General features: G+C 36.2%; 1 protein-coding gene across 2 annotated transcripts in view; it reads left to right on the top strand.

Moving 5' to 3' along the window:
- Positions 1 to 396: 396 nt before the first annotated feature.
- naa35 (N-alpha-acetyltransferase 35, NatC auxiliary subunit) overlaps positions 397 to 15,486 on the top strand; it is a 43,833-nt gene continuing 28,743 nt past the window's right edge. The window contains exons 1-6 of one of the 2 annotated variants that reach the window (XM_052019535.1): positions 397 to 575; positions 7,212 to 7,340; positions 8,892 to 8,925; positions 9,123 to 9,237; positions 12,268 to 12,342; positions 14,053 to 14,220. In XM_052019535.1, coding sequence (XP_051875495.1) covers positions 7,217 to 7,340; positions 8,892 to 8,925; positions 9,123 to 9,237; positions 12,268 to 12,342; positions 14,053 to 14,220 — 516 coding nt within the window. In that variant the 5' untranslated portion in view covers positions 397 to 575; positions 7,212 to 7,216. The remainder of the gene's footprint in view (positions 576 to 7,211; positions 7,341 to 8,891; positions 8,926 to 9,122; positions 9,238 to 12,267; positions 12,343 to 14,052; positions 14,221 to 15,486) is intronic. The other variant, XM_052019536.1, reaches the window with a different exon arrangement.

The following is a 15,486-nucleotide window of genomic DNA, read 5'->3' as shown; positions in this document are numbered from 1 at the left end:
TCAATAGCAAAGCAGGATAAAGGGCTGGAGCATCTCAACAGTCAAGCACAACAATTCCCAGCAGCCGGACCCCAGCAGCAGGCTCTCGCTCCCCGGTAAACCACAAGCCGTTGCTGTCGTTACCGCAGGTTTCAATGGCTGAGAAGCACTTTTAGACACCAATAAGTGATCAAAAACGCTGTTTATTTTTCTGCCATACTTATACCAATCAATAAGTAATCTCTACAAAAAAAAGACTCCACCAATTCCCAAACTAAGGAAGGCATAAAATGAAAATATATGCATTAACCAACCTCACACCCTCTCTACAGCAACAGCTTCCGTTGCTACAGGAAATAGCCCGGCACTGCTCGAGCAGACATCGCGATAATTTCCCTGCGAAGATAACAGCCTGATGGGATTTGTTGTTCTCAGCGGGGTTGCCCAGGTTTGAGGATAGGGAGCGATGCTCCGAATAAGACTACAGTTCCCGGCAAGCAGAGTGAGACGGTTGATCGCCGCACGGAGTGGGTTGACCTCAACATGGCTTCATCTGATCGTACATGCTGATGAACTGAAAGCAGCTTCTCTGTAAGGTAACGTCAGTTTAAATGGATGTTTTTCGTGTGAGGCTTGAAATTATTCAGCCACATCTCTCGAGAGAGAAACATATTTTGAAGATATTGAATTGGCTTATGACATTTTGATCCACCTTTAACTTTATACCTCGGCCTATATAGTGGATTAGTGATGACATGAGTATGTCTTAATTTATAAAATTACCTACTCTCTAAATTGCAACTAGGTAAAGGAAGAAAAAAAATACATTCTACAATAGAAAGTAGTTCAGAGATTAATGTTCAATTATAAATGACTTGTTATAAATTTCAGTTCATGATTTTCAAATTTAATACGACTGATTGAAACAGAACATCATTTATGAACACGAGCCACCGTTTTATCAAAAAGATTGCTTCTGGGTTATTATCAAATTATCAATAAGTATTTGAACAGGAGCCTTGACCCGCTCCCCATTCAATAAAATCTTGGCTGAATTTCAACCTCAAATCTTTGCCCTATCCCTTGATTCCTCTAACATTCAGAAATCTGTCCACTCAATTCTGAATGCAATCAAAGACTTATTCTCCTCCCTCCTCCTCATTTTCAGTCCTATATATTGGCTTACCCCTTATTTTGAGTCTGTGACACCCCAGTCCCCCTCCCCCCTCCCTAGTTCTAAACTCAAACAAGAAAAATATCCTCCCCATACTTACCCTTGTCAAGCCCTAGGGGGATTTTATATTTTTCAATGAGCCTGGTTTTTTCTTAAATTCTCAGATGGAGGCCTCACCTGTGCAATCTCCTATTGCCATCCCAGGCATGAATCAGGTGATTCTTCACTGTGCTCCCTTCGCGTAAGGTGACCAAACATGTACACAATTCTTCAGGTGTGGTCATAACAAGGATAGATATAATTGCAATAAGATGTATTTTGTAATATCGTAGAACTTGTGTCATTATCATAACTTTGCACAAATATTGTATTATGTATGTTACATATCTTTTGAAAATATCAAATCATTTGTGGATGCCTCACTTGATGTATAATGTTGCAGGTTTTAAACATAGGATTTTGAGAAAAATGCATTGATGATTCCAATCAGTGAGAAATAAAATGCTATTGGAAACATAATGCATCCATGGCAAATGAGAAGAATTAAAGAATGAGTATAAAAAAGCAAAAGATGACAAAAAAATTGTTAGAAATAGAATGACAGTAAGTTAAAAGAATTTTTTTAAACTTCACAAATGTGGGGGATAAAAAAAAATTAGCAGAAGTAAACATTGTTCCTTTATAATTTCTCCTGCCTCTACCTCTAAAGGGAAATAAAGGAATGGCCACATATATTGATACTTACTTCATTGTGGTGGATGGCAAACAAGAAATTGCTGTAAACCAAAGGTCTATTGACTATGAAGTGTTTGAAGTAATTGATATTAGTGGGAAAAGAGTAGTGGAGAAACTTCAAGGCACTAAAACCTGACAGACTCCCTGAATCTGATGGAGTACATCCAAGGATTTTAAGGGAAGAGGACAGAGATGTATATGATTTTGCTTGTCCAGACCACCCTAGATTCTGGAGGAGTCGCTGTGGATTAGAAGACAGTCAGAATAACCATGCTGTTCAATAAATGTGGGAAAGAGAAAAAACAAACCACAGGCCAGTTAGTTTGATATCATTAGGGAAACACAAGATTATATATTCTTTTAAGGATCTAATCACAGCATTTGAAAATAATATTAGCTCAGCTGTTGCAGTTGTGATGACTACGAAACTGTAACCTTCCTTATGATTGCACTGTGAAACCAACAATATAAGATATAGAAGTAGGATGAGGTCAAGCAACCTCTCAAACCTGCTCCACCGTTCATATTGATGATGGCTGATCTTTTAACTCAGTGTCACTTTCCTGTGCTCACCACTTATCCCTTAATATCCAATTACCCCTGATCCAACAATAACTAACCTATTTTTACAGGTTGACAGGAATGCATAGTTGAGATTCCAATCAGATCAGCCATTATCTTATTAAGTGGTGGAGCAGGTTTGAAGTGCCTTGTGGCCATTTACTCCTAATTCATCTGTTCATATGTAACCTCTGCTGTCTGAAGTCCATACCTTCACAATTTTTAAAATGAAAATTCAGAGCTGTTGTGAGTGATTCCCTTTTTTATAAAAACAATTTTATTATATAAAAATAACTAAACACTTTTTTGTACTTTTTTTTGCATTAGATGAGACCTAAGCTTTGATGGCTTGCTTTTTAGAGTTATACAGCATGGAAACAGACCCTTTGGCCCAACTTATCCATGCCGACCAAGGTGCCATCCTGAGCTCGTCCCATTTGCCTGTATTGGGCCCATGTCCTTTTAAATCTTTCTTATCCCTGTACCTGTCTAAATGTCTTAAATGTTTCAATTGTACCCACCTCTACCACTTCACCTGGCAGTTCATTCTGTGTAACTGAGTTTTCACTGTGTAACGAGCTTGCTGATTTAAAAGAAAACTAATTTTATAATGTTAATTATCATTCCCTCTAACTGTTTCAAAACTATGTCCGCTTAAAGATCAACTTTTGCACTGCATTTTAAAATTATTTGTGATATTTCAGCTGCATCTTAAACTTGTATGTTTCAACCTTCATTTTGTGATTTGTAAAATGCTAGTTAAAAGTCTTGCTTTTTATTTCCAGATTTGCTGCATGTTTTTTTTTAATGAAATAATACTAGGAAAGGTGGAATCCACAGACATTGCAAGATCTTTTGGAGACCACTTTCTTTGAAGTCATCAAGTGCAGTCACTTTACATTGAATGTAAAAACTTTGTCAAATGAGTATACTGAGTGTAACCAGCCAGTACACTAAGAACTAGATATGATGAATAGGGACACAGGCTTCTTATGGATAGCAAAAGTCTAAGATTGCTGGAAATGACACTAATTGTAATGCCAAATAGCAGTCAACCTCCATTTGTATTACAACTTCTGTGTAAGTTTCAGCTTGTCAAAACAAGGAGGGATTGCTTTAGATTTAAGGCAGCATTACAGGGAGGAGGTTGACCAGCTATGAACATTTCTCACCATTAATAGTTGCTGGTAGCTAGTGGCTACCACTGAAACTGAAAACAGTACAGTTGTCAGCACAACTAGCCATATTTCCAATATTACCTCCCGCTGCAAATCTGTCTGATCCTCCACGGGGGTGGGGGGTCATCCCTGAACCAAGCCCAGCTCCAGCCACAAACCTGGCTCATGCTTTGGAGTCTGGCTCCAGCTGCGTAACTAGCCATGTATCATTGCAGCTGTTACTTTTGACATTTACTGATCACAGGACTTGGGAAAATTGCATACACAGAAATAATGTGCAGGGTAGTGTAATTTTACATGTTTGTGAAGAATAAACATGATAACTACAAAAAAGAAAATACACCTGGCCCAAATTCCTGACCCTGTTCTTGCCATGCACCTATCATTTGATATTTCACTACTTGTTAGCACTAGACATCAAATACATTCCATCTTGCGACAAATAGGATTCATCACTTCACAGAGAGATCGGAGGCAGGCACAATATTTACTGGCACTCTTAGTGGTTTGCAGCTGACTTTGTAAGTATGTGGATCCAGGGATGGTTATTCAGCAGATAATGAAGACAGTGTAAATATCTACGAACAGAAATTATGCTTGACACGTCTGGTAGGTGTTATTTTTGATGTTGTAAAGTGTAAGGTAGACAAGGACAGCGTGGTATATTTGGATTTTCATAAGGCATTTAATGAGATGCCTTACAAGAGAATGCAATGCAAAATTAGAGTCCACAGGGTTAAGGGAAATATATTGGCATGGCTTGAGAACTGCTTAATGGCCAGAAAACAGATTGGGATCAAAAACTCTCATTTTCAGTATGTCAAGATTTAACTGATGCTGTTGTAAGAATCAGTATTGATCTCCATTATTTGCATTTTATCTTTTGTATAGTGAGCTGATAAGGCAAGTAGTTTCAATCTCTTGTTACTACTGTGGAATCTTTAAACCACTGATGAAGGCTTAGTCTCTAATTTCTTAGTGGTTTAAGAATCTTGACTGTATACTATTATATGGTACCCTAGCTTTTCAGTAAAATTTATTGTCCTCATGTTATTTTAAAACTTGTCGCCTGTTTTAACATTGCTTAACTATCTTAAATAGTTTTGCTACTTTTGCATTAGTCTGCCTTCTGATTTCATTGATCTGAGCTTTCATCTCAGTTATGTTGTATTACATTACAACCAGAATCATGTACATTAATTTTGCAGATTTGCAAATTACTACCAATAGCTTCTGATTACAAAACACTATAGAATGTCATGATCATTTTTGAATGAAGTCACTAGTGCACTATAGTTTAACATGAGTTAATTGCCTTTGAATACTTCGATAAATCTTGATACAGTGAAATAAAAGTGAACAAATCTAAATTAAGTAATTTTTAAAATTGTTATTGAGGGATATAACATGTAGAACCAGCAGTCGTGAGTAATTTTTATAGAATTCTAGTATTGCTTTCCTTCTCCCCTGTGAAGGTGATGGGGTGCATCAGTCATTTGTGCCTTCTGGAACCTCACTCAGTTTCACTTAGTAAATGTTTGAATATGGGAAGTGTGTGTTTACAAGCTACTTACTCATGAAGGGATAGCTAAGCAGTATTTCTAACAATGTATCATGGGGTCAGGGCTTTGGTGAGAACAAGCCTGAGAAATCTGTGCATTCTTGTTCTTATTGATGGAAATGTATGCAGTGCGAAGAGTCAACGGGATTAAGGGCAAGATCAGATCAGCAATATGGTCCACTCCAGCTATTTTGTTTTATTATTCTTCTTCCCTTTCTTTTATAATATACTTCGTATTTCCCTTGCCTAGATTCACTGAGGTCATTTATTGTATCCTTACTGCAATTTAAAAGTGAGACCACAAACTCGGTGTGGATAAGGAATAAAGTTTGAGATCCAGTATATTTTTTGCAGCTCGGTACTGCAGTTGGGAATGAAGTCCCCCAGTTGACACTAGGGAATCCACAATAGTTTTAAGGATTTTATTTAAAACTTCTTAAATATGCTAATAGTTATCTTAATGGAACAAGTTGAACAATTAATCTATCACTTCCTACAACTGGTTGAAGCCAAAGTGAGCATTCTTTAAACACCAGTATGATCTGTCCTGTTTCCTGCATCAGCCATCAATATGACTTTGTGGGTGAGTTTCATAGGAATTTAGGAATAGCTTTGTGCAGTAACTCCCTGCAGAAATTGAGAACATTACTGTATTTTTACCATCACCATAGATAAGATCTCATCTAAAGAATTTAAAAAAGAACTTCAGATGCTGGAAATCTGAAATGAAAACAGAAAATACTGGAAACATTCAGCAGGTCAGGCAGCATTGGTGGAAAGAGAAACAAAGTTAACATTTCAGGTCTGAGGCATTTCATCAGAACTGGGAAAGATAGAACATTAGTTTGCAGTAGAAGGTGGGGAGTGATGGGTAAAATAAAGGGAACATTTCTGTTAGGGTGAGACTAAGTAGGTCAACATGGCAATTAGAATCAGATTATCCTTCTTCGTCTGTTGTTATGTGTTGCAGATGGCCTCTTTCCTTCCCACCTTTTAGACACCCAGACAATCTTTCCAAGTGAAGCAGGGATCTATCTGTGTTTCCAATCTAATGTACTGTATTTGGTGTTCACAATGTGACCTTCTCTGCATTGGAGAAACCAAATGCAGATTGGGTGATTGTTTTGCAGAGCATATGTGTTCAGTCCACAGGAGTGACCCTGAGTTTCCAGTCACCTGCCACTTTAGTTCCTCATCCTATTCCTGTTCTGACACATCCGTGGTCTTCTGCACTGCCACAACGAGGCCCAAAGCAAGCCACATCTTCTGCCTAGTCATGTTGCAGCCTTCTGGACTCTATCAAGTTCTCCAATTTTAGGGAACTTGCTCTTTCTTTCTGTCTGTATCAGAAATGGCCTTTTCTGTTAGCTACCTATCTGTGATTATTGTCTGAATTTTTCCCTTTACATTAATGTAGTTTGGACTGCAGGGCATTTCCCATAGTCCTGCTGTTGGCAGCACATAACAAAGACAAAGAAGCATGATGTGATTCTAACTGCCATGCTAACTCATTTGCTCTTGCCCTATCAGAGATATTCCCTTTGTTCTACCCATCCCATACCTTCTATGCTGCTGAAAACTTGTTTGTTTTCTCTCTTTACAGTTCTGATGAAAATTCTTAGACCTGAAATGTTAACTCTGTTTCTCTTTCCTCAGATGCTGCCTGACCTACTGAGTGTTCCCAGCATTTTCTGTTTTTTTTTGTTTTGATTCGGAACCAGGGCCTAGACTTGGAAGTGCACTGCTGGCTTCCTTCATCACTCCATTAAGAGTTCAATGTGTATTAATATCTGAAGATTTACACTTGAATGTTATTTCTTTTGTTACGATTAATAAAACGACTATTGTTTGTCTTCATAGTTGACACTGCCTCTGGAAATGTCAGTAAAATGTTTGCTGCTTTTCATTTGGTATGTAAAGAAGTAAAACATTCTGCTTGTGTGGGGTATTTTGAGGAAACAGGAACAACGTCCTCTTTTGAACAGCTTAATTTATCTTGCACTTGTGTAATTTGATTTCATAGTTACCATGGTCACGAAAGCATCCTTGGATGAAGACGATGTTGGCTGGGGGCTTGGCATCTCAGAAAAGATGGAAAAAAGTAATGCAAACTGGGTAGACATTACTAAGGAATTCAAAGATTGTTGTAAAGGTATAATATGTTTCTGTCTTAAATGACTTCTATAATAAAATGTTACAGTATCTTGTAATAAAATTAGAACAAATCTATAGTTTTTTTTGCCCTTTCAAGAAATTTATTAATGTTTTATTTTTATTAGTGTAACCAAAAGTTGTGAATGTACAATTATTAAAAAAATTATGAAAGCTTGCACCTTTTTGAAAAAGGCATAATGATGCTGAAAAACTACAAACCACGATATTTAATATTGAGAATTAATACTATTCTCATTTTATTATTTGTTTTTCTCTCCTTCCTCTTGTAAGCAAGGATGCATGTATTAAAGCATGGGATAAAAGTAATCCCACTCACTGTTCAGTTTTATAGGTAAATTAGTTTATTCAGTTTTTAATTTCTTGAACTTCTGTAGTTGACCTTTTTTATTCTGTCTGTTTTGATACTTAGAAAGGCATATAATCCTTTTGTTAAAATTTGCCCAGAGGTGTATTTAGCAAGGCTTATTGCATTTTAATTTGTGTGCGGGCTGTTAAGAGAATAATTTGGTATAGATTTAGCTATTGAAATCTTTTTTCTAAAAAATACACAATTATGTAATAAAGTGCTATAATACTACTTCTAAAATTTTAATAGGATGATATTGTCTCCTTGTAGATTGTTAGGCTGCTCCATAAAATTGGTAGTGGTTTTATCACAGTTCCTGCTGAAAAATTTGGAATAAGTTATCAATCTCACCCACTGAAAAATTCCTCTTTTGCACTTTTTTTGACATTGGAGTAGTGTGAAAGATCCTCTACTTGATCATGTACCTGCTGGGAGTTTTGAAGATGACACTATGAATCTAAAGAGTTTGTGGGGGGGGGGGGCAGCGGGGGGGAGGGGGGTGGTGGAATCATCTTTTTAAATACAACTAGGAAAAAGACCTGTAAAGGTTTGAAGTTTTTATCAGTTTGGGTTCAAAGTACGAAGTGTTCTATGCCAAGGATGGCAAGTGGCAATTATGAGGAGAGATTGAGTAAGCTAGGTCTCTCATAGAGTTTAGAGGAAGAAGGGCAACTTAACTGAACATTAAACCTCCTTTGAGGTTTCTGTGCTAAAATGTCAGCCTATTATTCTTAAAGCACAATTATTGCACTTAGAATTCATGTTACACAAAGATTAGTGTCAACCAAAGTTGTTTCATCTTGTAGCAAAGCTAAATCTGAATATCAGAAATCTTTTATGAATGTGTGAGCCATTTCTGATGTGGCTTAGAAAGCATCCTATATTGAGTATCGTACTGCTCCATTCTGGTGTCAGGACAGGTCCTGATTGTGGACTTGAGCAGACTTTACACCATAACAGCATCTGTGTAAAATACAACCAGTTCACTCTACACTGCTAATGAGCCAGCAATATAAATCATTGATGTTAAGTTTAGATTGTCATGTGCACCATAATAAAGATGTAATGGCAAGCGATTATTATGTTTATTATAAAGTTGTTACTATGCTTAACTGTTATTTATATTGGATCAATGAATGAAATGCAGCAGCAAAAATTAATTTTAAATCTGTTTTACTATAGAACTTAAGCTGGGTGAATTACTTCATGACAAACTGTAAGTATGACAGCAATTTCATTAACCAGTATAATTTTAATTCTTTGGAACTTTTAAAATTGCCTGAATACCATTCCATCGGTGTTTTTTTTTCTTGCTAGTGTTGACTGGAATTTTCTCCTGCTATGTAGTGGAAGCTGTAAACTGTAATTATTGTACAAAATTGTAATTCAGTGTATTTGAAATTATTCTTTCAGCTTCGGCCTATTTGAAGCTATGTCAGCAATTGAGATGATGGACCCAAAGATGGATGCGGGAATGATCGGTAACCAAGTGAATCGCAAGGTGTTCAACTTTGAGCAGGCAGTCAAGGTTTGGCACTTTTATTTAAAAACAAAATTACCATCATTTTAGCCAAGGTCCATTTATGTAGTTCTCGTGTAAGTGAAAGTAAAAGAAAAAAATGCAGATGCTGGTATCTACCACCGAAGCACAAAATATGAAAACACTCAGCTGGTCAGGCCCGATACATTAATTCTGATTCTCTTTCTACAGAAGCTGTCTGACCTGCTGAGTGTTTCCATCATTTTACATTCTTATGCCATTCTCACAGTTGCTATTGTCACTTTTCACCTCTTTTCTGACAGTTACAGTTGTTGACAAAGATCTGAGCTGTTGACCCAAATATTTATTTTTCTTATGTAGAGAAGAGTTTTGAATTTATATTTTGTAAATATATAAAAAAAGTAATTTTTTTTAATCCTGTAAGCGATCTGAGAATTTTGGATTCTGAATTTATTGAGGTGGTGGGGGCAAATAGTTGAAATCGGAGGAAGTATCAGGCTCCAAGTTTATGTAATTTACAAGAATGTAGGTTTTCATTCTCTAAGCTTTTATCCTAAAGCTTGATGAGTTCTAGCAGCATTCCAAATGTGTAACTTATTCCCATTTTAAACAATCATGAGTTAATGAAATATGTCAGTTCAGGTTAAAATTATGTTGTGTTACTTATTTAAGTTATATGTGTGTTTTGTTATGTTATATTATTATTATTATAATAATATTATGTTATAATAAATAAATAACAGTAAGTTATGTGTGCTTTTTATTTGTTATTATTTGCTGTTACTTTCCACAATGTGAGTATTGCTGGCAGGAGAAGCATTTTATTGCATTTCCTTGCCCTGCATTTCATAAACTGGATTTTTTTTTGGTCACAGATATTTGGTGGGATAGGGTGAGGTGAGGGTGCTATGAGTCAGCAGGTTGGTATGAAAGCAAGATGGGTTATAAATGTGAGATTTCCTTCCCTAAGTAATATTTGCAACTCAGTTGGCTGATTTTCTACAGTAATCTGGCTGCATGCTACTATTTGCTGATGTACACCAATTTCTTTACTATAAGATTTTTTTTAAACTAAATTCAAATTCTTTATGTTTTATAATTGGACACAAACAAATGTTTTCTGCTTTTGTAGTACTTCTGGATTCTTAATCCAATAATGAAGCCATTATACTACATGAATGTAATGCAAATGGAAATTTGAATTAGAGACGGGATAGGGTACTTGGACCTCTTGAGCTAGCTCCATTATTCGATAATCACCTGGCTGATCTGATTGACAGATGGTTTGAGGAACCAAGGTTACAATGGTAATATTTCACCACCGTGCTGATCAAGTATTTACGTACAGTATCTATCTCTGCCTTAAAAATATTGAAAGACTCTGCTTCCATTACCCTTGAAGGAAGCAAGTTCCAAAGACCCGTGACACTCTATGAGGAACCTCATTTCATTGTGTCTTAAATGGGTGGTGCCTTATTTTTAACTTGTGACCTCGTTCTAGATTCTCCTAGAATAATCCAGTCGACATCCATCCTATCAATATCTCTTGTAATGTTTCAATCGTCCCCTCTCACTCTTTTAAGCTAAAGCAGGTACAAGCCTAGTCTGTCTAACTTTTCCCTATGATTAAATACCCTCTGAAATTATTAGCAAACTACTTGGTTTCAAGAAGGGTTCTCTCCACCACCATCAATGGGAATTAGGGATGCTGGCCTTGCAGCAATGCCCAGATCCTGTAGTGATGAATATACCTTATAAAACAAAAAGTAGTCTGGATAGTGCCCTATACAGATGGTCCCCTTCCATTGCTGAGAACTATGCATTAGCTGATTTCTCCTTGAGCCAGAAACATCTGTTTTGTATAGTAAACAATTATTTTATAGCTGTGTATACACTTACTATAATTCTTTCATTTCATTCAATAGTTACTTGATCACTACACATAATTAAACTCATGAAATATATACTGTATCCAATCATTAATAAATATCATGAAACATTTCATTACTAGCTTGAAAATATACTTAAAAACAGTAAGGGAGAATTTGTGTACAGTAGAATTTCCGTAAGACAGGTCATTCATGACCGGTGGAGCCCCTGTATATCTGTGTATTCAGTTTTCCTTGCAATAAACGGTAACATTCTGTTAGCTTTCCTAATTACTTGCCGTTCCTATGTCCCGTGCAATGGGACATCCAGATCCTAATGCATCTCAGAACCCTTCAGTCTCCCACCATTTAGATAATATGTTTCTTCTTTATTTTTCTGCCAAAATTGATAATTTCACACATTCCCACTTTATACTCTGTTTACCAGATATTTGCCCGACTTTGCCTCATCGTCTCCTTCAGTGTGCAGCCTATTTAAAAATTCATTTAGAACTTCTTGCCTCATAGCAGATTGAAGGCAATCTCAGTCATTTTTCTTTTGAAGGCTATGAAACCATTTTCACAGAACAACTGCTTGACTCAATTTAATGTTAATTTATTATGCATGTTATTGCTGCAGGCTTGGCTACAACAGTCAAAACTAGGATGACTGTGCTAAATTTCAACATCCGAAAGAATGATGGGGAGAAAGGTGGAGAAGTAATTTAGTGATAAGAGAGGATCTAATGAGTAGTAAGGAAACAGTGGAGCCTTTACAAGTAGACTGAAGAAATAGAAAATTGGACTTGAGATTGCAGTGACAGTTGTTTTCAATTCTTCCAATCTCATTTTACTCCACCTTCCAATTTGCATTCATGTTTAACCTATGTATATTGCTTTGCAGAATCTATGAAAGTAAAGTGTTTATTCTTATAGTACCAACAGTTCCATTTGCTCCAAGATATTAATGTTTAAACTTGTATGCTCACAGTTTCTAAATTCTTCAGCATAATTATAGAAATGTAAATAATTGAAACAGTTTTTTCAATATTATTTGAAATTGAATGTTCATCAGTTCCAAAATATTTAGATTTAAAAGTTGGAAATTGTACTTATTGTAATGGGTGATGTTCCTTTTTAAATGGCTAATTTCTTGAGTAGTAATGTTTACTTTTACTTCCTACTGAAGGATGGAACGATTACAATCAAGGGTCTGACCTTGCCTGAACTTATAGGTATAATAGACACATGCTTCTGTTGCTTGGTGAGTTGTTTTTTTTTAAATTGTGCTTTTAATTTGGTTTTTATTTTGGTCCCCTTGCTCCTTTAATTTTTATCAAGAAACTATTCTACTCCATTTTACACTTGATTCCCTTTAATTTTTTGTGACTGTCTAAAATTTGTGTATTCTGATCACATTATTGCCAACCCCTGGTTTCCAATAATTTACCCACAGCTTTAAGCTTTCTAATCACTCTAGTGAAAATGTTTTCAAATCTTTTTTCATAACTATAATATAAAAATAAAATGGTTGATAGACATAGAATATTTACTGCAGTCAAATTAAGTCCGATCATCACCTCCTTTTTATATAAATGCAGCTAGACACCAGGCCAAGGTTTCTGATTACTTTTGTTTAATCTCATTTATTAGTGACTTGTGTCTCTGATCACCAGGTTCTCTGATTCCATTTTAAATCTGATCATTTAAGGTTGTTGACCCTCTTCCCTCTATAGGGTATCAACTGACGAGGTAGACAAAGAAACTGAAGTTTAGTATAACAGTCTTTATTCATACAGGAATCAAAGTACACTGGAATTCAATTATTCCTTATAACTTTGCATTTAATTCAATGTTCTGGCTTGTTGCTTGTTACATTAAATCTCAAAACTCATGTCTTGGACTTAGATACCACCCGTGTGATATGAACTGGCCAGGCTCACTTCCTGTAGTTTTCTTCTGAGTTCTGAACTCAGTCTTCCTTCTGTGATGGTTGCCCATGTGTTCAATGTTCTTTTGTGTTTTCTGATTTTTTTTCCCCCCAAAATGTTCAGGCCCTTGTATTTCTAGTAAACCAACAAGAAGGGTGAAGTCAGTTATTTACCTATATAGGATGATTCAACCAAATTTCTGGGCTGTTTCCTTGCCTTCCTCCTTGTGGCTTGCAAGGCCATTTTCTATTACTGACATTTTTCCTTTGTTTCATCTGGTTACATATTCCTGCTGTATCAGACTCCAGACCTCCTGGTTCTGAGATCATTTTTCAAGGGTTGGATAAACTGGATACATTTGCTCCAATGTTTTCTTATTAGTCATCTTTATTTTTTTGCCCCTTTAACATAAGGTATTTGCTTTTTCAACTGTCTTGTTCATGTAGTTTTCACAGTAAACTGATACTCGTGTAAAGTTGGCTTCTTTTCCTATCATGCTTTGTAGAGGTTTAACTGCTAGCCACATGACTAAAAGATATATTTCTTTTGTCTACTTCCTCACAATATTTATCTGTACCAAACCAATTCTGCTAACCAGTTAGTATTGAAGTCTTTAAGTCTTCAACAATTTTCCCAAGTATTTTGTATTTTCAGGTTTGTTCTTTAAGCTGGCCAAATTGTAAACAAATTCTCTCTCCATAAGCAACTTCTCTTTTTTCAAAAAAAAGACTGTTTGAATTGGTATTATACTTATTCATATAAAATCTTTTTTAAACTGTTGAAATTGGGCTCGGGATTAGGGAGAAACAATATATTTTAATCTGTACATACTTTGTATATTCAAAGTTGTGTTCTTTCCCTTTGGCCAACCACTCACTGAATTTTGAACAGGTTAGTTGGTTTGAAAGAGCAGTACAACTTTCATGCATGTGATGTTTGCTTTCTCTACAAGGTGTAAAGCTACTTAATGTTGTGTTATTTATTGTTGGAATCATTAAATATCAGTTTAAATTGAAGTCTTAACTCGTGGCTTCTTCCAACAGATAACCTGGCTAGAAGGACATTCTTTGGCCCAGACAGTTTTCACGTGCCTTTATGTTCATAATCCAGACTTAATTGAGGATTCTGCAATGAAAGCTTTTGCCCTTGGCATTTTAAAGATCTGTGACATTGCCAGAGAAAAGGTTAACAAAGCAGCTGTTTTCGAAGAGGTAAGCTCATAGGATAGTTTTTAACGAGTACATATGACTTATGGTTGGTAAGATTTAGTGTCCATTATTCAGGATGAAATTTCAGTGTACTTGGAAGTACGTGACAAAATAAGGAGAAGTCAGCACAGTTTTGTTAAGGGGAAATCTTGCCTGACAAATGTGTTAGAATTCTTTGAGGAGGTAACAAGCAGGTTAGGCAAAGGAGAGGCAGTGGATGTTATTTACTTGAATTTTCAGAAGGCCTTTGACAAAGTGCTGCACGTGAGGCTGCTAAACAAGAACCCATGGCACTAGAGGCAAGCTACTAGCGTGGATAGAAGATTGGCTGACTGACAGAAGGCAGAGAGTGGAGATAAAGGGGTCCTTTTCAGGATGGTTGCTGGTGACTAGTGGAATTCCGCAGGGATCGGTGTTGAGACCACAACTTTTTACTTTGCATGTAAATGATCTGGATGAAGCAACTAATGGCATTGTGGCCAAGTTTGCAGACAATACAAAGATAGATGAAGGGACAGATAGTGTTGCAGAAGCAGGGGATTTGCAGCAGGACTTGAACAGATTGGGAGAGTGGGCAAAGAAGTGGCAGATGGAATAAAGTGTAACAAAATAGGTTATGTTTTCCTGCATCAGAGTGTGACCCAACACAAGTTAGATAAATAGTGCAGAGGGACAGTGAACCAGTTTTCCTTCTCCTTTATCCATTGATTTTTGACACCAAAAAAGCTTTCCTCGGGCCAGTAGAAAAAAAATCTTGTGAATGGCCCAGCATTAAATCTTTTCAGCTTGAGAGGTTATTGAATAATCTGCATTTAATCATGTTTTCTTAAAATTAGGCATTAGTGAAATACTAAGGATAAACAGGCAGAATATCTTTCCTCTTGATATCTTAGAAGAAACTAAAATTATCTTGTTTTATGAGCAAAATAAATTGGTCTTTACACAATAATTTCTGCTGAAGTACCATATTCTATATTGATGTACTTAAGATAAAATCATTACTTTGATTATTTTTAGTATTATTATTAGAAGTTCTTATTTTTAGTAATAATAATAGGACAGCTTTGCATTATGCTAGCCCATTGCATCCCCTCCTACTATTTGTTTAACTTGAAGTCAGTAGAATGACTTTTCCCCTCCTAGTATTTGGTGACCCCGCCCCCACCCCCCTCCAATTTACAAGATGAATTTAGATCTCTGCACCAAATGTAGATGCTCTTGAGCTTCCAATTACCCAAGACTTTAATTCTTCAACCTGTTCCTACTCTG

The sequence above is a fragment of the Pristis pectinata genome, chromosome 7 (genome assembly GCF_009764475.1).
Source record: "Pristis pectinata isolate sPriPec2 chromosome 7, sPriPec2.1.pri, whole genome shotgun sequence".
NCBI lineage: Eukaryota > Metazoa > Chordata > Chondrichthyes > Rhinopristiformes > Pristidae > Pristis > Pristis pectinata.
Note: the sequence above shows the minus strand (reverse complement) of the source record. Positions and strands in the feature narration are given on the sequence as shown.